The 26,524-nt window shown below is 36.9% G+C and overlaps 4 protein-coding genes across 12 annotated transcripts in view; 2 read left to right on the forward strand and 2 right to left on the reverse strand.

Moving 5' to 3' along the window:
- The first annotated feature begins 1,776 nt into the window (after positions 1–1,776).
- Positions 1,777–5,388, forward strand: CDC50 (cell cycle control protein 50A). 4 transcript variants are annotated; one of them, XR_013006629.1, is made up of 7 exons: positions 2,988–3,160; positions 3,293–3,600; positions 3,655–3,859; positions 3,915–4,265; positions 4,328–4,493; positions 4,545–5,065; positions 5,124–5,388. XR_013006629.1 is itself a non-coding variant. In XM_076410425.1 (6 exons), the coding sequence occupies exons 1-6, from the start codon at positions 1,919–1,921 to the stop codon at positions 4,588–4,590; spliced, it is 1,125 nt and encodes a 374-aa protein (XP_076266540.1). In that variant the 5' UTR covers positions 1,777–1,918; the 3' UTR covers positions 4,591–5,388. The 4 variants fall into 4 exon arrangements, 3 of the variants coding, with proteins under 3 accessions (XP_076266540.1, XP_076266541.1, XP_076266539.1); XM_076410425.1 differs by lacking the exon at positions 2,988–3,160 and adding an exon at positions 1,777–1,967 and having other exon boundaries at positions 4,545–5,388; XM_076410426.1 differs by lacking the exon at positions 2,988–3,160 and adding an exon at positions 2,469–2,599 and having other exon boundaries at positions 4,545–5,388.
- Positions 5,389–5,829: 441 nt separating this feature from the next.
- On the reverse strand, positions 5,830–7,406 carry Snm1 (DNA cross-link repair protein snm1). The gene is made up of 2 exons (XM_076409997.1): positions 7,277–7,406; positions 5,830–7,201 (listed from the first exon to the last, which is right to left on the reverse strand). Exon 2 carries the CDS (start codon positions 7,014–7,016, stop codon positions 5,913–5,915), a length of 1,104 nt encoding a protein of 367 aa, XP_076266112.1. The 5' UTR covers positions 7,017–7,201; positions 7,277–7,406; the 3' UTR covers positions 5,830–5,912.
- On the forward strand, positions 7,110–15,188 carry LOC143199875 (uncharacterized). Of its 4 annotated transcripts, none has more exons than XM_076409993.1 (18): positions 7,110–7,425; positions 8,077–8,321; positions 8,375–8,456; positions 8,511–8,606; positions 8,662–8,973; positions 9,029–9,151; positions 9,940–10,181; positions 10,340–10,786; positions 10,849–10,928; positions 11,824–11,996; positions 12,056–12,212; positions 12,278–12,457; positions 12,515–12,694; positions 13,407–13,666; positions 13,714–13,907; positions 13,982–14,114; positions 14,176–14,319; positions 14,384–15,188. In XM_076409993.1, exons 2-18 carry the CDS (start codon positions 8,133–8,135, stop codon positions 14,659–14,661), a joined length of 3,270 nt encoding a protein of 1,089 aa, XP_076266108.1. In that variant the 5' UTR covers positions 7,110–7,425; positions 8,077–8,132; the 3' UTR covers positions 14,662–15,188. The 4 variants fall into 4 exon arrangements, with proteins under 4 accessions (XP_076266108.1, XP_076266110.1, XP_076266109.1 ...); XM_076409995.1 differs by having other exon boundaries at positions 13,738–13,907; XM_076409994.1 differs by having other exon boundaries at positions 12,518–12,694.
- Positions 15,189–16,764: 1,576 nt separating this feature from the next.
- The window catches only part of LOC143200107 (transmembrane protein 47), a 99,573-nt gene continuing 89,813 nt past the window's right edge, over positions 16,765–26,524 (reverse strand). For 2 of the 3 annotated variants that reach the window (XM_076410429.1, XM_076410430.1), the window contains 4 exons: positions 22,993–23,179; positions 21,682–21,831; positions 21,562–21,624; positions 16,765–20,158 (listed from right to left, as the gene is read on the reverse strand). In XM_076410429.1, coding sequence (XP_076266544.1) covers positions 19,998–20,158; positions 21,562–21,624; positions 21,682–21,831; positions 22,993–23,179 — 561 coding nt within the window. In that variant the 3' untranslated portion in view covers positions 16,765–19,997. Of the gene's footprint in view, positions 20,159–21,561; positions 21,625–21,681; positions 21,832–22,992; positions 23,180–25,375; positions 25,559–26,524 lie in introns of those variants that run through there. The other variant, XM_076410428.1, reaches the window with a different exon arrangement.

Raw genomic sequence — 26,524 nt, forward strand, 5'->3', positions numbered from 1 at the left:
TTTCGACGACGTTCTCTGGATAAATCTTGTTCGACGTCTTCAGAAATTAGTCCGGTATCAAACTGTGATGCGTCACTTATAAGAAAATTGGAATCAGTATCGCGAACTTGATTAAAACTTGGCTAAATGTGCAAAACAGCTTTAGCTGAAGGAAATGATACAATATACCTTAAAACTTATTCGAAGTGAACTGATTCCAATAACATTAGAAAGTTAAAGCGATATAACACGTGGCATAACAGCAGGTTTTTTAAGAAACTAGTAGATATAACAGGTCAATTCGTCGACCTCGACCTGACACATAGATAGCGCTACTAGAATTAAATTCATATATTTGTTAGTTAGCCCTTACCCTCAAAAGATGCGTGTATAAATTTGACAACTGTCGGATAATTAGTTTGTGAATTATAACATTTTGAGTGAAGCAACTTTTGTTATTATGAAAAAATTGGATAAAAAGGAATTTCACGTGTTGATAAAATATTGCTTTTTGAAGGGAAATAATGCAGTTGGAGCAAAAACTTGTCTTGATACCGAGTTTCCGGACAATGCCCCCGGAAAATCAACCATCAATGATTGATATGCTAAAGTTAGTCATGGTGAAATGAGCACCAAAGACGGCGAACGCAGTGAACGGCCAAAAGAGGTTGTTACCGACGAAAATATTTAAATATCCACAAAATGTATTTGAATGACCCTAAATTCATTCACGAATATTTGGGTATGAGAAAACTCTGTGCAAAGTGGTTGCCGCGCGAGCTCACTTTTGACCAAAAACAACGACGATTTGATGATTCGGCGAAGTGTTTGAAGATGATCAAGCGTAATAAATCCGAGTATTTGCATCGATATTTGACAATGGATGAAGCATGGCTCCACTATTTCACTCCGAAGTCCAATCAACGGTCATCCGAGTAGACTACACACGATGAACCCGCTCCAAAGCGTGGAAAAACGCAACAGTCGGCTAGCAAGTTTATGGCGTCTGTATTTTGGGATGCGCATGGAATACTTTTCATTGACTACCTTGAAAAAGGAAGGACCATCAGTTAAGAAATTTTCGTCGAATGAAAAGGTGATCGCCGAAACTGAGGCCTATTTTGAAGCAAAGGACAAATCGTACTACAAATTGGTATCGAAAAGTTGGAGGGTCGCTATAATCAGTGTATCACCTTGAAAAGTTAGGCCTGATGATTATCTACGTCCATATCTGCCATTCCAGATGCTGTGACACATTCTCGGACAAGAGGAATGTTTGGCGCGTTATTCAAGTGGTTAAAACTTCGCGAAAGTGACCTGTACTAAAGTTATTTGTAAATATTATGCGGTTTTATTAGAACAAGTTTCTTGTTAGTGACTTGACAAGGAATTAATGGAGGTTTTGAATGATGAAATGGTACATAATTCCATTTAATTGATGGCATCATCAATACTCGGTGCGATGTCAATCCATCATGATGATTTCTACACGTTAAAGGGCATTTCTTTTGGAGACAGTGATGATGATTTAGTTTAGTAACACGAATCCTCATAGGAATAGTTTTTAAACGTAGTTTGGTTGATTCGAAACCGAAAACGTTGTGATACAGTGCGTCGGCATTTTAATCCTTCATATTATCGGAACCTTAGAGTGATTTAAAAGCAATTTACTTTAACGCTAATCCCGAAATTGACGAAGATAAACCGTACGACTGATAACGAATTCATATCGATGCCCTCCTTACTATTCTCTCGCGTATATATACAGCATCGACCGAGTCTCATGAATTGTTGATACACCACACGAGCATAATTGGAGCCGTATCGGTAAATCGAGTGATCAGTGTTTTGTCGAATAATCCACTCCTCAAGGCTGAAACAGTTCAGTATTGTCGATTGCTGAACGGGGCACGGTGCTCTGGTTCCGTTGTGGTGCAACATGAGCTGCCGATCCGGCTGTAGCCGCGGTTCCAGTGGATGTTCAGTGTGTGAGTGTTTCCCTTCCTCTCATTACCTCATCTCTTTTGCATTCACTTTGTTTCATTAATGAAGATTAAATCGTATCACCAATAATTTTATTTAGAGACAATGTTCCTAAACCAGACAGAAAGGTAAAATGTAAGCTTCCTCATAATTACACTGGACAATGGCATTTCAGCCAGACCATCAAACCTATGCAGAACGACTAATTACGGGATACAATCGACGTACATACATAATTTAGATGACATAAAAAACGGTTATTATGTCAAGGTCGCGCGAATGTCAGACCGGGCCTCCTTTTCGAGACCTGCCAACCGAAAGTGGGCCTTGAGAATCCGAAACAATTGCAATCTCAATGGGCCCGATTTAAGACGGGCGAATTCTAATTCTAATCCGACCGTTCTCGTCAAGAACGGAGCAGTCTATGGTAATCGATGTTGTTTTGTTTCCCGCGGTCCGCGACTATACCGAGATGGCAAGAATCATGCTTTCAATTAACATGCTTGCGCTAAATTTTTATCAACAATATCGAGGCAGATCGCGTAAATATTTTTCTAATACGGCTTTGTCCGGACCTCCCATGGTAGTCGGTGCTAACTGATCATGGAGGAGATAACGGAAAACTTAATTCTGCATTGTAAGTTTCTGATTTATTTTCCATTATTGTATAAATTATGTAAACGGACAGCAGTAACAATTTTGATTTAAATAAGACGATATTGTTCGATTGCTAATCTAGTTATATTAACTTGAGATCAATTCGATTCAAGATATTTTTAATTAATCCAATTTATTTATTTTTAGTTTTTAAATCTTATATCTAACTTATTCATTATGTAACTACACATACACTAATTTTTCGGCAACTCTTTAAACACAATGTTCCATTAAAATTCATCGTTTATAACTAACACGTTATAGTTCATAAATAAACATAATTTTTCATTATATTGTTGAATAATGTAAGCAGTTTTTTTGAGCTAATAAAAATAAATCATAATTCATTACCGGGAAATCAGAGCAGATTGACATTGACATTTTATTCGAATTTTGACACTTCCGAGTATGGATTAACATCTTGGAACGTAAACAATTTAATTAAAGTTAAAAGTTTGCTGGAAGAATATCTGAATTAAATTAACAGTTATGTCACTTTCTGGTGATGCAGCTAGTAGTGGAACTACCAAAAAACCTTCTGGTAAGAACGGCTAATTAAATAATTCTTGAATGGAAGATAGAAGGCGCACCCAAATGTCATCGTTTTATTGATATTTTACTACAGTAAAATTGTTAGGATATTAGGGCTATTAAAATGGATTATTTGTTGTAGATAGCGCGTTTAAACAGCAGAAGTTACCCGCCTGGCAGCCTATTCTTACCGCTGGAACGGTTTTACCCACATTTTTCGTCATTGGAATAGCATTCATCCCAGTTGGGATTGGTTTGTTGTATTTCTCCGATGAAGTGAAAGAGTTTGTTTTGGATTATACTGACTGTAAGGAAACAGAATGGAATAGTAGTCGTGGAGACTGGGTGGTGAAAGATTGGACATGTTTAGATGTAATAAAAAACGCATCAAATCCTGAAAATATTGAATGTTTCTGTAGAGAGGAGATAGAATTGAAGGAAGATTTCCAGGTATTTATTTCAATCTAGTTAGTCACAATATCTTATGCTAACTTTAACTTGCAGGGCAATGTGTTTATGTACTATGGTTTGACAAATTTCTATCAAAATCATAGGAGGTATGTTAAATCTAGAGACGATAATCAGCTGTTAGGTAATCTTTATGCCGAACCATCTCATGACTGTATGCCATTTGACTACTTTGTATATGAAAACAAGACAAAAGCACCTATAGCTCCTTGTGGGGCTATAGCAAACTCAATGTTTAATGGTAATTTTCATTTAATCATCGTAGTTACAATTTGTATGTTCTTTCTCATCCCCAGATGTTTTGAAATTATCTACAAGAAACAACGGGGGTAATTGGGAGGATGTCCCCCTTTTAAACACCGGTATAGCCTGGGACTCAGATAAAAATATCAAGTTCCGAAACCCGCCAGGCAATCTAACAGAAGCTTTCAAAGGTTTTGAAAAACCTAAGGCTTGGAAGAAGCCCATATATAAATTAGATTTGAAGAATGAGCACAATAATGGCTTCCAGAATGAGGACTTTATTGTATGGATGCGTACAGCAGCTTTGCCTAATTTTAGGAAATTATACAGAAGGTTGAACCACAGCGAACAGTCCTATGCAAATGGGTTAAAAAAAGGAACATATATTCTGACTGTAGAATACAGTAAGTAATGCGCTGTATTTCTAATTGTGGTACTGATTAATGCTTGTTTTTTTTTTGTACAGATTATGATGTTAGTACCTTTGATGGCAGAAAACAAATGATACTGAGTACCACCTCTCTGTTGGGTGGAAAAAATCCATTTTTGGGCATAGCTTATATTGTGGTTGGTGTTGTATGCTTGGTTTTAGGTATAGCACTGTTGCTGATTCACATTAAATGCGGAAGAGGGTAAAGGTTTGTACCAATGTTTGAAATAATCACTAGTTCTTGTGTTTTTAGTACCAGTGAAATGATTAATGTAAACCCAAGGACTCCGTATCAGTGAACACTATCTAGGTGATGATGTTTAGATAACATATAGGAGGCTTATGCACATTTCGAAGCAGTACTTCAGGAAATCAGGAACTATACTATGATTCTTCACACATTTCCATTATATTTATACACATTTGATGTCTGTCATTAAAACATAAGATAAGTGATACCGATAAATGGATAAAATGGTTTGTTTGTAAAATCAAGGTGCCTATTTGCCGATCTCACTTGCAGGTCACAGTAGGCCAAAGTAATATTTCGACGTTGCCAAACGTACTCGTATAAGTTAGATTTTCCAGACAAACCTACTTAAAATTTATCAACGCCTTAAGTGTCCTTCTAATCAACAATTCTATATTATATGGTTATAGTATTTCAATCACAGCCAAATATTTTGAGCATGTCCTGTTTTTTGATAGTGATAAATTATATTTACAGTGCAACTTGTAGACTTAGGAAATTAGGACATTTATTTTACTTCTAAAGTATGTTTCACAATCTCGAGCCCCTTGCCTTAAGTACTTAAACATGATTTTCTTTTAGTTTATTAACGACAATGTGATAGTATTGTTTTGAGATGTTTTCCGATCAGTCTATCCTTGGAAAGATGTTTCCTATACGCTTTTTTATTATTTACTATTTTATTATGCTGTTTTTCCTTTAAGATATTGTGATATAAGAGCTGGGAAGTAATAAAAATCAACTAGTCTTGGTGTTTCCAGTTTTACCAACTTATAGGTTATATGTTCACCAGGTGGTTATGAGTATTGTTATATTAATTTTATTACCAATAAAAATTAGTGATCAATAGAGTCGTTTATTTTTAGATGACAAAAATCATTTGTTATCTCAAGGCATGTTTGATGTAATAAAAAAAAGGTAATATTGGCGGAGAAGCCTATTTTTAAAAATAAGATATTGAGTTCTAGTTATATATTAAAATTGCATAAAAGTAAATTATTTATTTTTGTGGTAGGTGATATAAAAATAACTAGTTATTGGCAAAGGAACTCAAATTTAAACCTAAAATAATAAGATTTTAATAATAAAAATGTGTTGATGAGTGTCGTTTCATTCATTTAAATGGGTACAAATTATTTATTTATTTTTGACAAGGTGGGGAGATAAGAATCGGTTACCTCAAGGCTTGCTTGATGTAATTTAATATTAATATTGGCGGAGGAGCCAAGATTTAAAAGTTTAGACATGGAAGATTGTGTGTTTGGGAAGTAGTAGTAAAACTACCGTCTATTAATACTTAGGTATATATTTCAGGAATGGCTATATATATAATATCACTAATATTCCTGTATTTTTTACGTATGGAAAGATTTAGGATTTAGATATGGGATAAATTGAGTTTTGGCTTTTCACGTTAAATAATTTTATTCGTTTTGCCTCGTTAGTGCGTGTTGCCGCTGACAGAGCTTGATGGATCAGTTGTTTTATATGGAGATTCTCAACTGGGTTTTCTCTCTCCACGCATACGTGTATCTGTTGTGGTTTGAGGCAATTTATGAAGGCCAAACCCTCCTCGTATGACGCGTGTGTTGAGTAACATACATAGTACGTTTCCCCTTCGTTGTCATTTTTGAGTGACGTGGCTTTTTTCTCAGAGTTTGTCCATCGGAAGGCCGATGGTTTGATGAACCGGATGTGACGTTGAGCTATCGGAAACGGAACGTTCTTGCAAAATATCCGAGCATCGTGACGATCTATGGCGAAACAACCGTCTAGCTCCGGTATTAGTGAGTAAAGCTCGAGATTCTGCTCGTCTATGTAGATTTTCATTTTGCACATGGCGTAGATGTCTTTGAATAGGCACTCATAGCCGTAATTGGCGCTCAGTTGCAAGACGATGACGTTGTTTTCGTCGCGAGACGTCCATTCCGTTATCAACTTGCTTATAACCGACATACTCTCCGATCTAGTTGGAAACATGGGGTAAGAATCCAAGAAAAATGTTGTGTCCAGATATATTTTGTCAATTTTCTTCACGTTGCCCAGACTGTCGTAAAAAGAACGAAATTTCCTCACATCGCTAACTCCAATTCTGTAATCGCCCGTGTAGAGAATCCTAGACGCCTTCGTCTCGAACAAGAACATCACCGAACCTGGACAATGCCCGGCTGGAATGAGCGTAACCGACAGAATGATGCCCCCCACCGTCACTGAATTCGGATGCTTTATATCCATTTCCTTGACTTGCTCTGCCAACACCGGATTTTTCCGTTTTATGATCTCTTTCGTTAAAGCACTTGTATATAACGGCAAGTTCTTTTTAATAATGAAGTCTGCCCCATCCTCATATAATCCACGTGTATGGTCGGAATGAAAATGCGAAAGGAAAAATGCTTTAGAGTCATAATTGTTTGGCAGAAAACAGTCTACGCTAATTCCCGGGATTTCATCGATTTTTCCCTTGAAGGTACTCATATTAAAACGGTGATAGTATCATTCCCTGTTCCGATTTTTAAAAACTCTCGCGCACGTCTATTTGAATTTGCCGCCCGACCGGAACAAGTAGCCAACCTAAAAATGGCAACGGTTTTTGGCGGCTGTTTCACTGACGATTTTCTAGGTTATTTTGCTAGTTAACCTATATTTTCCGTATTTTTAAGCTAGAAAAAGGTTATAAAAATTAATTTCCATTTTATGGGTTTTTATCGCGATAGCAATGATCCAGGAAAACTTACCGTAAGGAAAATTACGTTTTACGGAAGTATGTGTCGACGAATAAGGATGTCAAGCGCGAGCAGCCATTTGCCTACACAAAGCAGAGGTTGACGCTAAGCTTCGCCAGAACTTGGTTAGGTTTTATTATTTTTATTGTAATAATATTGCGGTAAGTGTTATATTTTATCGTTTTTCGTTGTTTATAATTTAATGACGTAAGAAATCGAATAACGCCCGACCAATGTCAATAATTCAAATATTTGCTTGTGATGTAATTAAAATTTTCCTTTCTTTCCTTTTCAACTGTGTGTAATGGACGGTATCATACGTAATAGTGGGTTTACGTCGTGCCGCGGCCAATCGCGTCCGACCTGTTTTAGATAATTTCGATCAATCTTTCGGAATGGGAATATACTTTTTTGTTTACGTTTTTTCCAAAATCAAAACGTCGGTAACCTCAACTCTGCATAACCTCACTTGTCAAAGTCTTTTGCCTGTAACCTTACATTCCTGATGCCTTTTTTACTCAGAAAATCATTGAATTCGCTCATCAATTGCCTTTCACAGGCGTCCAGAAAACTTAGAGCTGTGCATTAAATATGCCGGTCCAACCGTCCACTTTAACTCAAAAAAATCAATACTTTTAAATGTCCTCTAGCAATGCGAATCTTTGTCCTTTTAAAACCAAATTATGATATTTAGGGTCATTTAAATATTCAGAATTAATCTTGTAATAAATTTACGTTGAAAAATTATACGTTATATAAGTTTTCAAATTATTATATCTGTATGTTTTTCATGTTTTTTTTAATTAATTTAGGTAAAATGTATTCTGTATAAATATGTTGATTGGACCATAGAATAAAATCAACTAAAATGGAAGATTCCTTCAATTTAACGTGGGATGATTCTTCTGTGGTACAATCAGAAGAAGTAATCACCATGGAAAATGAGATTATACCTTCACAATCAGAGGAGTTTATTGGTGATGTGCAGCAGGAAACGTATGTCGAAACAGTGCAGGATGGTGATTTAGTTCATGGTGTGGGTGTGGTTGAGGAAGAGGTAGGATCAATTAGATTGTGCTGTGGCTTTGTGTCTTAATAACAGTTTTTAAGGTTGTTCAAGATAATAGTGGATCTGTTCAGGAAGTTTCCTTAGAAGATGACCAGACAGACGGTGGCCTTATGTATTTGACAGGTAAGAACTGAGATATTTTTTAAGTTTTGATGTTAAATATTAGTGGTGTTACAGAAGATAACATGTTAGTCATGCACTCTGATCAAGATGCAGCATACAGTCAAGCTGAACTTATGGAGGTAACAGAGGAAATAATCACTGATCAGTGGGGTATAAGAGTTACAGTGCTTGGTAACTATTTGGTATTAATGTTTTTGTTAAACAGATGAGGGTTGTCCAGAGGAAATCATCATAGGGTCAGAGGAGGCAGTGGGAACCATTGATGGTCAACCTGTGGAAGATGAAGATATCCCTTTACCAACTGACCAGGACGAATACACAGCTGCCAGGCCATATCCGTGCGATTTTTGCAGCAGGAGATTTCGGAAGAAAGCCAACCTGATGAACCACATGGTAGCACATCAGTCCGATCGTCCTCATGGCTGCAATCTATGTGGTGTTCGCTATATGCGAAAAACCGACCTACTGAACCACCTTAAGAGTCACGCCTATATTCCCGAATCTGAACAGGTGGAAGGTAAGAGTGTAACTTCAGTTTGTGAATGTTTATTTTTATGAGTCTCTTGATCTAGATGATGATTTGTCTTTGGATGAGCAAGGTTTCGATAAAGCGAGGAAAAAGCTGAAAAACTTCTCCAAAAAGAAGAAAAAACGGATCATCAAGGAGGAGTATGATATGTTCACAACAGAAGGTGGTGAGTATTATTAAAATTTGTGATGATGGTTTAAGATTCGGTGCCCAACACTGGATTGCGGTCATTTTATAATTTTCTCCTTTGAAAGTTCACTTATACCAGGTAAGAACAATTTACTATTACGAAAAGTCATGTGACAGGATCAGTTTTTATTGTGTTTACGAGATATTGTGATAATTCATAACTAGCCTTTGGCCTTATAATTTAAAGTTCGGACTCAATCATTAAACTATATAAGAAATGTATAATTAAGCTCGCGGTGTTGCCAAATTGTATGAATTGTGTCATATATAGGGAATTTTATATTTTTTTGAAAAAATTATCTGGGACATTTGACAACAAGCCTATTATCTTAGTCTAGCTTTACCTTCGATACAAATTTTATATTGTCTCAAGTCAAAATTCTTATCCCATGTCACAAATATTACAGAAACAGTTAAATTGTCAATTTATTAGACCCCCAAACTATACACAAGAAAAAACATTATAATTTTCCTAAACTTAAAATTAAATAATTTTCTTAAATATAAATAAATATAATTACATCTCAACAACGCCTTTGGTCATTTTACGCCCTGAACTGCAATTGCTGGTGATTGTACTAGGAATGCACGATTTACGGGTGTTAATAATGAAAGCAGGATACAGTCTGACTTTTCTGGAACAAGAAGGACCAAATCCGTTCGCGATTTAACATTGTTCTTATCTCTGGTAATGTCCTACGTGAATCTGGCGTTCACGAGATCTCGAACGACGAAACCGAGATGTATTTGTAATTTGACGTATAGAATCGACGGACGACAAGATCATGGAAGAGCTGGATCCGAAGATCGAGTTCATCAGCGCGTCGGGACCGGAGGAGATCCGGTACCAGGTGACCGATCCGAAGAAACCGTTCGTGTGCCAGCACTGCGGCGTGGGATTCGCGAGAGAGAAGGCTCTGGCGTCACACGCGAGGATCCACGGCGGCGACAGCCCGTTCGAGTGCCAAAAATGCGGCGAGATGTTCTGGGACGTCGCGGTGATGCAGGTTGGTGCTTTTTGTTGTTGTTTTTTTTCCGAACACCTTTCACGTTCAGGTGACAGCGTCAAAGTCGCGCGCGGCACCGACATGGATTTAACGAAAACGGGCAACGTACGTACGGAGTTCGTTTCGCAACCTTAACTGATCCTCACGAATGGTTTCAGGAGCACACCCGAACCAAACACGGCGGGATGGAAGACCTGGACGACGACGAAGACGAGGACTATTCTGATTCCGAGGAGACCAAGTACGGCACGTTCTACTGCCCGACCTGCGGCCTCTCCTTTCACCGCCAGGACAACCTGAAGCGACACCAAAGGATACACATCAAGGAGGAGTACGTCAACGAGCACCACGACTACGGTCATATGTGCAACGTGTGCGGCGAGTGCTTCCCCGAGGCCCTCGACCTGCTGGCCCATGCGGAAATACACGCCCGCGGATCGGAGTACCGCTGCATGATCTGCGGCGAGATTTGTCTCGACGAACGGGCCCTGGGCAATCACGTCCAGACCGCCCATAAAAATTTACCGCCTCACACCTGTTCTCTCTGCGGCAGGACCTGTAAGGATCAAAGGACGTTGCTGAAACATTCCTGGGAGCACTCGAAGGTACGTTGTCGAAACGGTAGGGTGGCACTGTTGTGTTGGTATTGACGTCGTTCGATTTGCAGGAAAAGAGTTTCGCCTGTTCAAAGTGTTCCAAGACTTTCCACAACAAGGCTAGGCTCAAGCGTCACATGTTATCTCACAGGTATGTTCTTTTTTTTTTTCGTTTTAATTCACCATAAGAATTTTATATATAATTTGAGGTCATTTTAATTGCTTCGATAAACTGATTCATTCTATATCAGCTGAATTAATCTTTGGAATTGAACAAATGTTCGAAGTCAGACAAAGGCAAAAAGTAAATGAGGAAATGTCTAGGCCAGCGACTCTTAACTTCAGTTTTGGTCAAATTTAAGAAAAGGTCACCAGTGTTTGGAGAAATTAAGTATTTTCCTTGTTAAATAAATCTACTGTTTTAGTTTCCCGGTGTACTGTAAAGTCATTACCGGTTTTTTATTTTCCGAAATAAACTACATATGTGTCAAGAAAACGGAAAAGTTTGTTTATTCAGGGTATTGGCCATTTGGTTCTATACACCTTGCTCATCTTTCAGGCAATTTAAGGATACCATCCTTATAAAACTGAGCGTCCTTTGATCAAAACTATTCATCGAGCCATTTTCTGACCTCTTCGAAATTACTGAAGTACCGCAAGCGAGTGTCCCATTGATAACTTGATAGTCGGACGGGGCAAGGTCTGGAGAGTCAGGGCTGCTATAATATGTACCATCCAAGCGCCTTCAACGCTTCCTTGACTGATTTTAATTTCGGCTAGTTTTTTTAAAGCTAGCTGTTTTTTTTGTTCGCACTTCGATGAAATGACACATTGAAAAATGAGGCTTTAACAAGTTGGTTACAAAAATACTCGGTGTGATTTAATATTCAGCTACACAATTTGTTATAAATACTTCAGAATTAATTTATAGGTCTAATATATTTCATTTAATTGATTCTTAAGATTTTCTGATCTGGAGTGAACGCTTACCATAAATTCGATCCCCTAAATTGCAGAATTTTTATGTAATCGACGCTGTATTTCAGGAATAAAGTCGTGACATGTGATGTGTGTGGAGAAGACTTCCCCGACGGAAGGAGCCTGATGAACCATCGGCACAGTCACAGTAGCGTGTCGGGACGTCAGTTTCCCTGTCGGGAGTGCGGGAAAACGTTCGGCTCCAGAAGTTCGCAGCAGATTCACATTAGGATACATACCGGTATTGATATTGATGTTTTTTTTTAATCATAGGTCTCTGATGATTCGCTTGTGTTTTAGGCGAAAGACCGTACGGTTGTCGGTTTTGTTGGAAAGCTTTTGCCGACGGTGGTACCTTGAGAAAACACGAGAGGATACACACCGGCGAGAAACCGTACGCCTGCGCGGTATGTCCGAGGGCTTTCAATCAGAGAGTGGTGCTTAGGGAACACATAAGGTCAGTTAGCCCCGCCGATAGGTACTTTTTCGATCCAACATCCACCGTCTGCGTTCTTATTTCAGGTCCCACCATTCCGGACCCGATCCGAAATATTCCCACAGTATGACGCCCTACTGTTGCACCGTCTGTTCCGACATGTTCGCCACCTCCCAAGACCTGATCCTGCACTTGATACATCACTGCGACCTGAACACGGCGATGAAGCGCCAGCCCCAGATAGGACCGAGGAAATACAAGCGCAGGTGAGTGATCAGCGGCTTAAGGTGCGTTTAGTAGGTGATGGCTTGTTTTTCCGCAAGGAGGAAATTGAAACCTCACGAACTGGAACTCATGACGTCCTCACATCCCGAGGAGTCCTACATGAACGATCAGATGAACGCGCAGAACCCCAACACCACCGACTCGGAAGAGGAGAGGGAGAGGCGGAAGAGGTCGAAGAGGGTGTTCTCCAGAAAGCCGTCTAGTTCTCCGAAAACTAGGTGCGTGACGAATTAATTACATCTTACATTAGATATGTGTTACATTAGAACATCTTACATTAGGTTAGATAAGAATCTTACATTAGAACTTGTCAGACGTCCAGGAATATTGCAGAGCAATATTTTTTTCTTGTCGGATGGTGAATCTTATATTTCTATAAATTATTTAATATGTTTTAACAGCAATTTCTCAAATAATTTTGATGTCGCAGGTAGCAGTGAAATAGTCCTGTAAGATCCAACTTGTTCTGGTGGTTTGTTAGGTTTTTAAGTGCAATTATTCAGCGTCACACAGACACTGAATACATATGTCAAGATGATTATTGCTTTTTGTGGCTGCTTTTTCAATAACCCAGGTGAAATATCATTAATTCCAGGATCTTTTTTAGGATTGAGGTTGTTGTCAATTTCTGTGGCAACTTCTATTGGAGAGGTCACAGTTACATCAGGCTGATAAACAGAAGTTATATATCTATTGTAGCTTCTATAGCATTTGGTTGAATAATTCAGCTTTTTCATCGTTGCGCCATTTATTTCGATCATTTTTAATAGGCGGTACTCTAATATTCAGTCTTTTCAATCTCCCGAGTTGTTTTCCATAGCGAGTAGTCTTTATCTGCTTCCGGGCCCAATTCACTTACCTATTTTTCCAAACAACTCTGTTTATATTCTTTAATCTCTTGATTGTTTAACGTTATTGTTTCGGCGACAGTATCAGCGAGACGATGTCGGACATTTACAACAGCGGCCCGGTGGACAGTTTCGAGAGCATCGCGTTGCCCAAGTCGCCGACCTCGAAGACCAAGCCGAAGAAAGGAAAGAACGACTCGGCCCCGATGCCCTCCCGGCCCAAGATGATCCACACCCAGAAGACTAGGGTGCCGATGGAAGCTGGCGAGGACGGCCGGATACGCCACAGGACGAGGACGCTGGTTACCAGGACGCAGCCGGCCGAGATCAAGTCCTCCACCGGTAAGTCGAAACTTGCTGTCCGAGTCTGACGCGTCACCTTAAAACAGACGATGTTTTTCTTTCGGCCACAGGAGAGAGGATACGGCCCAGGACGAAGAACGTCAGTTACCACGTGTTGAACCCCGAAAAGTACCCGATCGCCACCTTCCCATCGGATGACCAGACTACTCAGGCGGTGGAGAATCTGCTCAAGGAAGCCGGGGAGGAGCTAGCCACCAACGGAACCATCGAGACTGAAGAGGTGCGTGAGATTGATTGTTTGAGTGGGATTTTTTCCTTGATGCGTTTTACGGTAATCCCGGGTTACCTTTACAGATCGTCGAGCACACGCCCGAGGTTGCGGCCGAACAGACCGTCGAAACAGAGAATGTCCCGGTGCCTGTTGGTATCGTCGAGGTGAGAACCAGACGGAATAGTACTCGGAGTTCCCGTAATGTCATAGGACCCGGTATGATTAGGACCGATTTCGCGGGAGTTGGATGATGGTTTTCAATACGGTTTTTTTTCAGGGAGCAAAGTCAGGATAATCAAGGAGGGTATGATCATATCGAAAGTGAAGCGTAACAGCGAGAGTCAGAATGAGCCCGAATCGATTCTGCCAGACATGCAGCCAGTATCTGTGTACATTAAGGAAGAGAACTTCGGTTTCCACTGTATGTCGCCCTCAAATTTTGAGTGATGTTTATTTTAAACGTTTTTTCCTGTTTTTGCATCCAGCGGAGCACAATATAACCGACGACGAACATCTCCAAGAGCTATCGGCCAATGACGAACACGTGCCGGCGTCAGAAGTCGTCGACTCGCATGTAGATAAAGACAGTCATCACCTGATCAACATCAAGCAGGAGATCATGGATCCGAGCGCGCTTCACGAACTTGCCGAGTTGTCGATGCGTCACGCCGGCAACACCACCAGCCTCTTCAAGTGCGAGATGTGCGACGAGGTGTTCTCCGACAGGTCCCAGTTGCTACTCCACGTGCCCATACACATATGATCCAAGGCGGATGCAACGGTCTCGCGTTAGATCGCGCGACCGGTTGCATAATCCGCACCCATCGATCCTGTATATTATATTAATCCACGTTTCTTATCTTACGTTGGAACACTTCGAAAAAAAAAAGTATTTATCAGAAGCTGTAATGTTTAAACCGTTAATCTAAATTGAGGAACTAGCTATATTTTTATATAATTTAATAGTTGTTGTTGATATCGGGTCGTTTCGCCCCCCCCCCCTTTTTTTTTTTCTCGACCGATTAGATCAGTTAGTTATTTAGAAGAGAGACGTTCAGTCGTTTGGCGACGCCAAAAAATCAACCTTTTTAATAGACACCCTGTACATATACTTTATGTTAAAGTATAGATGCATTTGGACATTATTTAACTACGTTATATTTTATAGGAAAAGTCGTGTACCGTAACCCTGTGTATATATTATTATAGTAGGTTTGGGGGCGTTATTATGATGTATTTTATTCTCTACTCCCCGACCGCATTACATGGAATAATATATGCTTAATTGTAGTTTCAGTTCGTTTTATTTTTCGTTTTTTTTTTCGTTTTTTTTTTCTCTACGGAACTTTTTATCTCGATCGGCTTCGTTGTATCAAATGTATATTGTTTAACGCACCTGTATATTTATATTTCTATGGTTGTTAGATGAATAATAATCAACTAAACTATGTCTTTTATTTGAAAAGTTTTAAGCGAGCCGGCATAGCCATGATTTTGTCAGTAAAATTGATGACTACAGACGGCAACATATTATACAATGGTTGTGACATCTAGAGCTAATTACCGTAACTACGTATTAATCGGAAGCAGCAATCTGTAAAAATTAAAAACATTTGGTTTAGTCATATCCCACTAGATGTTGCCACAGCATTAAAAAAGATGAAAGAAAAACTAACTTGATTTCTAAAAAGGAGCTTTCTATTTTTAATTTTTCAACTAATATTTAAGTTTATATAACATCTTTAAATACGTAATGATAATTAATGTTAGTTAAGGTTGCGACATCTAGGAGGAAACGCCATGACTGAAATCAGACATAAGTAATTTCAAAGCAGGAACCGGTAATAATTTTTTCTTAAACAGAAATCTATAATTTAATTTTTAACCTATCATATATTTTAAATTATTACAGAAATCTGTTGCATTATATTATTTTGCTGCTAGTTCAACGTTTTTTAATTGGATGGCGCCGTATGTTTAAAATATTTTATTTTGTAACAATAAATTTAATTATATTTTGACTTGTTTGTGTTTCCTTATCATGTAAATATATATGGTATTATAGCATTTACTTCAGGGCATTTACGCCAGAGATTTTTTTACTGTAAATTAAGTTTATATGACATCTTTGAAACATGTTATTATTGATAATCATTTTCTATGTTGATAATTAATATAAGTTTGGGTTCCGACACCTAGGCGCAAATGGGAGAACTAAAAGGATATAAAATAATTTTCCATACAGGAACCTGTAACTTAGTACTTGTAAACAGAAAACTTTAATATATAAATTATATTACGTACTCATTAGTTAAGCGGTCTTTGGTTAGATGGCGCTGTCGTTATAAGAATATTTTATATGGTAAAAACACATGCTATATATTTTCTTAATTGTGTTTTCTTAGTATGTAAATATATATCGTATTATATATTTAGTTTTAGTGACCTCTTTGAACTAATTATTTATAGTTTGGGTTGTGACATCTAGGCACAGGTGCAAGAACTTAAAGGGTATGAAATTATTTTCTAAACAGGAATCTGTAAGGCACTTTTTGTGAACAGAAACCTGTAATGTGATTTTTTGTAAATAGAAGTCTGTTTTGCAAAATGCCTACAGAAATCTGTACTTTTTCATTTCCCTATTAATTTAATGATTCTTCACTAGAGGTCGCCATAGTTCAAAAAATATTTTACATTGTAAAAATTGATTATGGAAATAAAAGATAGATTGTAAAAATAGAAAATTTAATTGAATTTTCACTTGTATGTGCTTTTTTAGTATGTAAATACATACTGTATTATCACATTTAATTCAGTGCTCCCACCAGAGATCTCCGCATGGATTTTAAGAACTAAAACAAATTAATAGAAATATTACCATATATATTTTTGTTACATTGAAAAAAAAGAGACGATTCATAAAAAATATTTATACAGATTTGAAAATTAATCAAAAGCTATTTATTAGGGACAAAATAAATATGTTACAGTTTTTATTAAATCAACACAGTTTTTCAGGGTAAGGTAAATAAATAAATAAATATACATGACATGTTAATCAAAATAATTAACAAAATAAAGGTCGTACAACGGGATGCAAAACCTTTAGTGCTGCGTATAGAAAAAAAAGGCGGTGTACCATTAATAATACTATATAATATATACATAAGCTATTATATCACAATACTACGTTTCCTGTTAAATGCACAGTATAGAATCTGCAATTTTTTTACAGTGTTGCCTCGTCGCAAACAAAATAATAATAACAGTGAATCCAAAAATATAAAACGGTCTTTTGGTCCAGTTTAAATTTTAAAAACAACTGCCGTAGTGTAATATAAATAATAACAAAAAAAACGACTAGATACAAGTCAGAAACAATTTGGGAAGATGGATATGCTCGCTAGATCAACTCACCTAGGTGTATTAAATCAATTCGTGATATCACAAAACGTCTCGGTATGTTCTCGAAAATGACAATCCAGTCACCCGTGACAAATCGCGTTTCATTTTCTTTTGATTACGCAGAGGGGGACAGTGAGTGTGGGGAGAAAACTGAACGGTTACTCCAACGAAAGGAATGCCCCGCGGTTTGTCGACATCAAGTCGCAAAAAAGGTCCTTATCAACTATCTAATTACAAATATTTATGTACGTTTAATGATAAACTACTCTTAAACGTTACTCAACCGAATGGAAATCGAATAGGAGAAGTATTAGATTTTTTCTGGCAAATATATATATATATATATATGTTTATATCGGTATAATGATATACATGTATAAATTATTTTCCTTAACAATAACTTATCAACTAGGAAATTCCAGATTAAGGGTCTCGGCAGGCCGGACACAATTTCTGAGTACTATCATGGTCACTAATTATACGGACGTCGTTTTAAGATTAGGTACAAGTGTCGGGCTGGTTCCGGATGATTATGTACATACATACCGAGCGATGATGAGGATGATGGTTGTGTTGATGAAGGGGGAAACTGTGTCCAAACTGCTCGGGAACCCTGTCAATAATTGATATCATCCGCTGGAGACATCGACCGATTTATCGATATATACTGAACGATGAATATGCTTTGATTACACTGTGTGACACGATTTCTCAAACATAAATGTGATTACGTGTTTTGAATCCTTAATTCCGTTGTTAAAAACATTGTCTATTGATATGGTTATCAAACACGTCAGGTTCTTTGGTAACAGTGTGAATACTCCTTTCGTGTGAAGTGAAGAGTGTGAATCTTTTCGCACCTATTGCATATTCAGTTATTTTAAAAGAAATGTATGAAAACATGAAACTAATTTTAGACCTAATCCAATACAAAGAGTACAACAGGAATATTTGTGCTCATTTAAAAGTGGTTGCTATATCGCTTGGACTACAGGGACGTCTCACGAAATATTGTTAGTTTCTCTGTTTGTGGGACAGTAGAGACATCAAAAACCACTATGAAGTTAAAGATTACAAAACAAAACAAACGTTAAATATGAATGTCTAATTCCACAAGAAAATGTGTTTCTTCCACACTTAGATATAAAACTTGGTTTAATGAAAAATGTTGTCAAGGCCATGGATACAAATGGTACAGGATTTTCGTACATGAAAACTGTTTTCTCTAAGTTAAGTGATGCTAAATTAAAAGAAGGAATTTTTTTGGCCCACAAATAAGAAAACTTGAACAAAAAACAATGAATTAGATGAGAGTCTTACCGTCAAAGAGTTAGCCGCTGGCTATCTCTAAAGAAAGCAATTCATGAATTTTTAGGCAATCTTGCCGAGTTTTCAGTGAATGACTTGCTGTTACAAACATTTAAAACAATAGATTGCAGAATGTCTTAAAAAATACATTTCTTGGATTATCATTTTTCGATTTTTTATCCATTAATTTTGGAATGGTGAGCGCCGAACAAGGAGGACGCTTTCACCAAGACATAAAACATATAAAAGAGCGTTAACATGGAAGATGGAATCCTAAGATGTTAAGGAAGATAACTGCTGGTTTGTAATGAAAGAGGACTCTAATATTCACAAGAAGGAAAAGGTTAATATTTCGTCATTTTCTTTCAGAATATATGGCTCATTTTTTCTATTGACCGCTTAAACCTGAGCTATTCTGATTCACTGTCTATTTCACTGTTTAAAATTTTCATACTGTATTTGTTTATAGTACTTTAATTGATCATAACTTTAAAATGGTGTATGCACCAATTTGACAAAAAAAACCGTTTTATTTAATGTTATAGAACAAAAACAAAATTCGTCACACAGTGTTATCAATAATATATAATTAAATTAGTGATGAGCATGAGGTGAATGAGAACGAAGTCGTCAGCCCAGTATACCACGTTAATTAAAAAAGAACCACACACGTCGGTGGATGTCTCGAACCGGAGAATATTTACGTCGTAAACTGAAAAAGTGTTTTAAGGCTTATATCTTAAGATGCCACGCAACTAGCCTGCCCGGGTTGCCTCTCAGACTCACAGCACTCATTCAGTATGGCGAACCGGCCGCTCGCCACCGGCGCTGACCATGAGGAATACACAAATCAGCCAAAGTCCTGCTGGAAACGAAGGCGGGGACCGGAGGGGCGACGGTGAGCGTACGGTCGGAACGCCTCAAAAAAACGGTAACACTACGTAAAAAGGCTGAAAGGCTCCTGAGTCAGCGCGACGCGCTTTTATGTCTTATCGCGTCGCGCCGTAACACGCACCCTCAAGCAAAGGAACGTCGAAAACAATAGTTTCTAATCAGTTTGACGATAATTTTCCACCTTAACGAACCGAAACGAAAAACCAATCGAAGTCAACGTAAACATTTAAACACTACGAAACCTATATATCTTGTACATTTAATCCAGAATAAAACTAAAGAATGGTCTCCATATCAAACTGACCAGTTTAACATCCAATTACAGGCAAGCAACATTCACGCTCATCCCCGCGAGCTGACGTCGACGGGATCGGTGTCCCGGTGACGTCGGTTCACAGGAATATCTCATTCACGTCAGCATTCGTTCGGAGAGGAATGACCTGTCGCCAACCCTTACGATCAGAGGACAACATCGGGCAGACTATGTGGCCACTAGGCACGAGAATCGTTATCGTGCACGATTTTACGCTCTTTGTAGTAGATCTCTTCGCTCTCCTTGTCGCACATCAGCAGCACCACGCCGCTGAAGAGGAAGATGGCCACGCCCCAGCCCACTCCGTACGCCCAGCCGAATTCCCATATGTTTCTGTTTCCTAAAACAAAACAAAACAAAAATTAACAAAATCATTCACAGATATCCCCAAACCAGTCGACTGCCGACTGTTTCAGTCAGTAGTTGTCAGTCGTTATTTTCGATTCGACTAATTTGACTACTTTTTACTATCAACTGTTTCAGTCGTGTACTTTCAGTTACTATTTTCGGACCTACTAGTTTCATTCTACAGATTTTTAACCTTCTGGCTTTGCGGTCTTAGCCGCGACCTTGAGAATAATAATATGATTTATATGTAATATATAAGGGTTGTTTGTCGTATCATTGTAAATAACAATATATTGTACATTAATATAATAGCATTTTGGAATTCTATTTTTCAAGATTATTTATTAATGTTATAAGGTAAAACGAACAACATCCAAAATCAAAGTGTTATTTTCAAGGTCATAAATTACTGCAATTATCTATTTCCTTTTCTTTACCAAAGAAACTCCGAAAAGAAATAAGTAGATCTCCGTCTGTTATCATGAATAGAAAAACAGTCGAAGTGTGTATACGACTGAAATAGTAATTACTATTTTCAGTCGCTAGTTTTTTTACTATCGACTGTTTCTACTATTTTCAATCGATAGTTCCCAACGCTAATTATATCTAATCTAGCCAGCTACGATTGGTAAACAAAGATTTTACTCGATGATATTACTGATACTGATATTCAAGGAAATTACAATTATCAGGATTGTGACTTGTTACTTCCCCTTTTTTTTTTCTCGGATTTTAAGTTGAATTCCCTTGAGAAAATATTTCGTAGAATACATTTATTTACTATTATCATCTAGTCACCTATGTTTACCCAACGGAACATAACAAATACCCAAGGTTTTACTCGATATATCCACATCTTTTGAAAAAAAAAAAATAAATATATTTCTTAAACATCGTAAAAATATGTTTAATTATTATATATACATATCTATATATATATATATATATATATATATATATATATATATATATATCTATATATACATATATATACATACATATCTATATTTATTATTTTTTCTTGATCTTTTGTAAAATATCGAAATCGATATATCGAATCGAATAATTAAAAATTATTTCTGTCAAATAGTATAGGATTAATCAAATTTAAACTTTAAATATCGTCACTCGGACATTATGACATGACATTCGTTTTCGTGTTCGGGTATTGGTTAGTTTCAAAATTTTAATCGAGTTAGCCATGCGTATAAATACGGACGAAGTAAAGGCACGTTTTCTATTGGAAATTATTTAAAATATTTAAGATCCTACATAAGAATCCGTTTTTGCTGACGTCATGGGAAACTACGGACCGTTCAAAGATCGTAAACTTTATAGTTTTAGGGGGATGATATTTTAACGGTTGCCTTTTCCGACCCGAATTATTGTCCTTACCTAAATTTAGTTCAGCTGCGAAACACACGGGATATATGATGAGGGCTATAAGTATCGATACCACTGCAAAAGAAAGAAATATTTGTTTGTGTTGTTACACATGTTTTCGATTGTACTTACGTGCTAATCCCATCACGATCACGGCGAATCTGTAGTATTTAAATTTGGTGTGATGGTCCTTCGTCCTCAATCCCAGACCGGTGAGGACTGTGGCTACCAGATCGGTGAGGAGGGTGATCACACACAGGGCGGCTGAAGCTTTGATATATGCTAGAATAAAAATACATCAACTAGGTTTAAATCGTGTTGACAGAAAAATAATCACGGTTCTTGTGCTATTTAATTATGGAGACAGTTGAGCTTCGTGGTTTAGAGTTTACAAAATAAATAATGCATTTACTAGGTTTATATTGGAGATCATTGAGCTTCATGATTTAGAGTTCACAAAATAAATAGTGTATTTCCTAGGTTGTCAGGAAAATAGTTACGATTTTTGTAGTATGACATCTCGGAGACCGCCTTCATGGTTTAGAGTTCGCAAAATAAATAATACATTTGACATATTTATAGTGGGTTGTCAAGAAAATAGTTACGGGTTTTGTACTATGGATACTTAGAGATCGTTGAGCGTCATGGCTTAGAGTTCGCAAAGTTTGCGTTCTTTTTTAGTATGAAATCTTGAAGATCGTCGATAGAATAGAGAGAGTTCACGAAAATAAATCATATATTTGACATATTCATTACTGCGTTGTCAAGAAAATAGTTATGGTTTTTGTAGTATGGATAATTAGAGATCGTTGAGCTTCATGGCTTAGAGTTTGCAAACTTTACGGTTTTTGTAGTATGAAATATTGATCGTTGAGCTTCATAGCTTAGAGTTCGCGAAAATAAATAGTATATTTGGTATATTCATACTGGGTTGTCAGGAAAATAGTTACGGTTTATGTAGTATAGAATCTTGGCGGTCGTAGAGCACCATGGTTTAGAGTGTACAAAATAAATTATACATTTGGCGCGTATATATTATGCTGACAAGAAAGTAATTACGCTTTTCGTACAGTAAACAACCACAATCAAGCCGCCTTATTGAAAAATCCGTATATCGTATATTATTAAATTACCTTTTCAATTTAAACTGAAAATAATCGTTATTAGTTACTTAACAACGCTCTGGGAAGGTGGACGAAAACTGAAAGCCCGATAATTTAAAACAATTGATCCAGATAATTCCCATTCCTAGGGTAACGGTCTAGCTAAAAAGGTGTCCTAAACAAACTGTTTTCTATGCTAATAACCAATTAAGTACAAACAGGGTTCTCCCGCTTGCGAAGGGTCGGAGTGGCCTAGGAATAACAGTGGAGTGGGGGGATATCGGTGTTAATTACGCGGCGAATATACCGAACATGTAATAACAAAGAGTACGGTACTAACCTACGTCTCTGGCAGTGTAACAACCTGCACCGCCTCTCGTGTTGAAGGGCAAGGGCTCGGGAGCGTTCTCCTCGATGCAATGCATGAACAGACCCTGTCTCCAGCCGGCGGCCATCAGCCAGTCGGTGGACACCAGACCCATGATCATCAGAACGATGACTATAAGACCGCAGATGAATGCAATAACCTGAAAAAGGAAAAACAGTTTTAGTAAATTGTCTCATGACATAGAATATATATAAACACAATTCGCACAATCTGGCAACATTGAGGATTCTTCGAGTTCAGTGATTTAGAGTTAATATGCTATATTATTTATATTATAGCTGTGTTATTATGTTTATATTGGATGATATAGAATGTCAATATACTATATTCCTCATACATAAATACAATTCGCACAATCTGGCAACATTGACTATTCTTCGAGATGTGTAATTTAGAGTTCGCAAAATAATTTATTTTGTATTGGCAACAAAGTAATTGCGGTTCTCAAAATAGTAATACCTGAAGGTAGGTTTACATTGGGCTGGCAGAAAAATAATTACGGTTTTTATACAGCGTGTTTGAATTGAGCCATTAAAGGAAAATACTTTTTGTTATCGCGACACAGTTACACGTCATCGTAAAACATTCGATGATTCAAAACATTTATGTAAGGTAATATCCGTCAGTGGTTTCCACGAAGGAACAACAATAACCGCAAACCAGATTGAAATTAGTAATGTTTTAATGATAAATTAATGAAATAGTAAACACTGGGAATTGTTTTATTTATAGTATTGCACATAATAAAGCTCAGTTTATTTTTATACATATTGTTGGTTTAAAGCTTTCAAAATGAGTTGACAGAAGAATAATTACGGTTTCTATATTATAGAGACTTATAGAGATCGTACATTTAGAGTTTGAAAATTTGCGTGCTTATATTTACTGGGCAGACACGGAAGGAATTAGTTTTTCGAGATCACGGACTTCTGTGATTTAGACTTTACAAAATTAAACTATTAAATACGCATATATTGAGTTGATAGGAAAGTAATTACGGTTTTTACACCACGGAATCTTGGTTGAGTTTTATGTTTTAATTAGGTAGGCTTAGACTGGGTTGGCAGGAAAATAACGACGGAATCCCCAAGCTCTACGATTTAGAGTTCGCCAAATAAAAATATTAAGTGGGCTTGTATTGAGTTTGGAATGTGAAATGAAACATTTTTGAGACCGCACCACAGGTACTCTCGTGGGATTTCTAGTTTTTATTAAGAGACAAGGAAAATAATCATTTAACATCATATGAAATTATAATGGACAAAGGGATGTCCGATCTGACTGCTCATCTGACGCATTATCCCAACAATCATGTGGTACTTATTATATATAGATTATTGTATCATATAATCAAAAAAAAAACAATTAACGTACATAAGCGATACTTTAGATGTACTTGAGAATTGATTCACAAAAACCAATCGAATATGATTAGATTTTATATTTCTATTACTTATCACCAATTAAATTAACAACGGAATGTCATAGATACAGAAATAAGTAGTTCAGTATGTATACCGTAGAACTAACTCTATTTTAAATTAATCCAAGTCCTTAGTAATTATTATCATATATAACACTTCTATAGTTTCACAAAAACACTTAAAAAAATCAATCAATACATAATTTACACAGTGACACAGTGTTGTACTGAGTTATATCATGGGTATATCATGCTAAAAAAATTAAATGCATGTTTTTAATAGCAGAATGAATATGACAGTGGTGATGAATAAATGTAATCCCTATATGATTCAAATATAATCAGTTATTATCAATCAAATCGGTTAAATTTTGATTAATTCTTTGCTATCATTTCCTATAACCAGGTGAATAAAAATTACAAGGAATATAAAGAATACTACATATAAGAATACAACCTTTTTTAAGTTATACAATGAAAAGTCTATTTTCAAAAAATGAGTGGATTTCTGTTTACGTTTTCTGATGTATAATTTATCTTGGATTTTTGTATCACCCCAAAATACATGTATTTTGAGTTGCCAAGAAGAAATAATTGTTATATGGTTTAAGTACAATCAGCGATCAAATGACAAGGGTAAATACAATTTTAACAATATTGCTTCTCTTACTGTATTAGCTCACATCCCATGGATAGTATTTGATAATCATGATACCGTTGCCTTCAACAGGTTGTAGACGACGACGAAGACACCATTTAGGATTCATTATAATATCCAACGCAATATTAATCTTTGCGTATGCATTTATAAATAGTAAACAGCGTTGAGAAAAGAGAAATCACCGAAATTCCTACGGCAACCGCTAAGAGCAATGAAACAATTTTCTTTCACCAGAACAATGCCTTACGTACTTTTCGACATCGCTGTTTGGATGCAGCAAGTCTGATCTCCGTTTTATCGCCCATTTTCCACCAACAAATCACGACATACACACACACACAGGGAACGAGATCGAGAGAAGGCGTCGAAGAAAGAACCAACCGGTCTCGGATGGGACGCACCACTTTCGTTCAGGCCTGCACGACGTCTGATAACGTAGAGTCTCGATGCATCGGGTGTCCGAAACAATTTCCTTGAACCTGTCCTGTACTACGCTCTGAGCTCTCGAGAACTTCTCTCTCTCTCTCTCTCTTTCTCGCTCTCTCCTACTTACACATTCGGTTCCGAGAAAATTTCCGAAATCCTTGGGAGTTTTTTACGGGATGAGTCATTATATGGAGTACCCAAAACTTTTAACGAGGTTATATGTCCAGTAAAACTGCATGTAGTTCTCAGTTAATTTAAATTCACCGTTATACACACGTAACAGGTCAATTAAAAAGTCACCGGCCTACCATAGTAAAACACATTTTTTTGGCAAAATTAGTTTTTTTATTCAACATAATGGCTAACTAAAGAAGCTAGTTAAAAAAGCTTGTAGTAGCGCGATCTATATGTCAGACCGGGGACTTTTCAATTAATCTCTTAACCATATGCGTATGCTAACACAACATATTTTTTATTGTATACTCTGGGTAATTGTACACATAACCCAACTGATATTAATTGTATACTCAAATTTATAAGTAATATGACAAATATAAACAATTGAATCAAATATGTACACATGATATAACCCTTTACTACTATAACAAATACTTATCCTTCTAAAACGCCGAAAAAATAAATAAACTTCTTTGTAGTCATAACATAAATACAAGTATAACCTCTGGCAAATCTATGAAATCAATTGGTACTGTCAAAAGTTTTGTCTTGTAAGATTTGTTATTTATAGATTATTTGTTCTTGTATTTTTATATATTGATTATAAATAGTAGACAGTAATAACAGTATATATGAGGTCATTCCATCCAGGTGCGAACCAATTCAATTATTATTTTAATATTGCAAAATGGATTCAAATCTATACAAATTTTATATCCAAATTCATTAGATTTTGGGCATAGTTGACTCTGCGAAAGTAAAAGTACAGATAAATATGACTCCATGTACTTTATATG

This window comes from Rhynchophorus ferrugineus, unplaced genomic scaffold (genome assembly GCF_030347505.1).
Source record: "Rhynchophorus ferrugineus isolate W39M unplaced genomic scaffold, kcgeb_rfMv2 rfM7, whole genome shotgun sequence".
NCBI lineage: Eukaryota > Metazoa > Arthropoda > Insecta > Coleoptera > Curculionidae > Rhynchophorus > Rhynchophorus ferrugineus.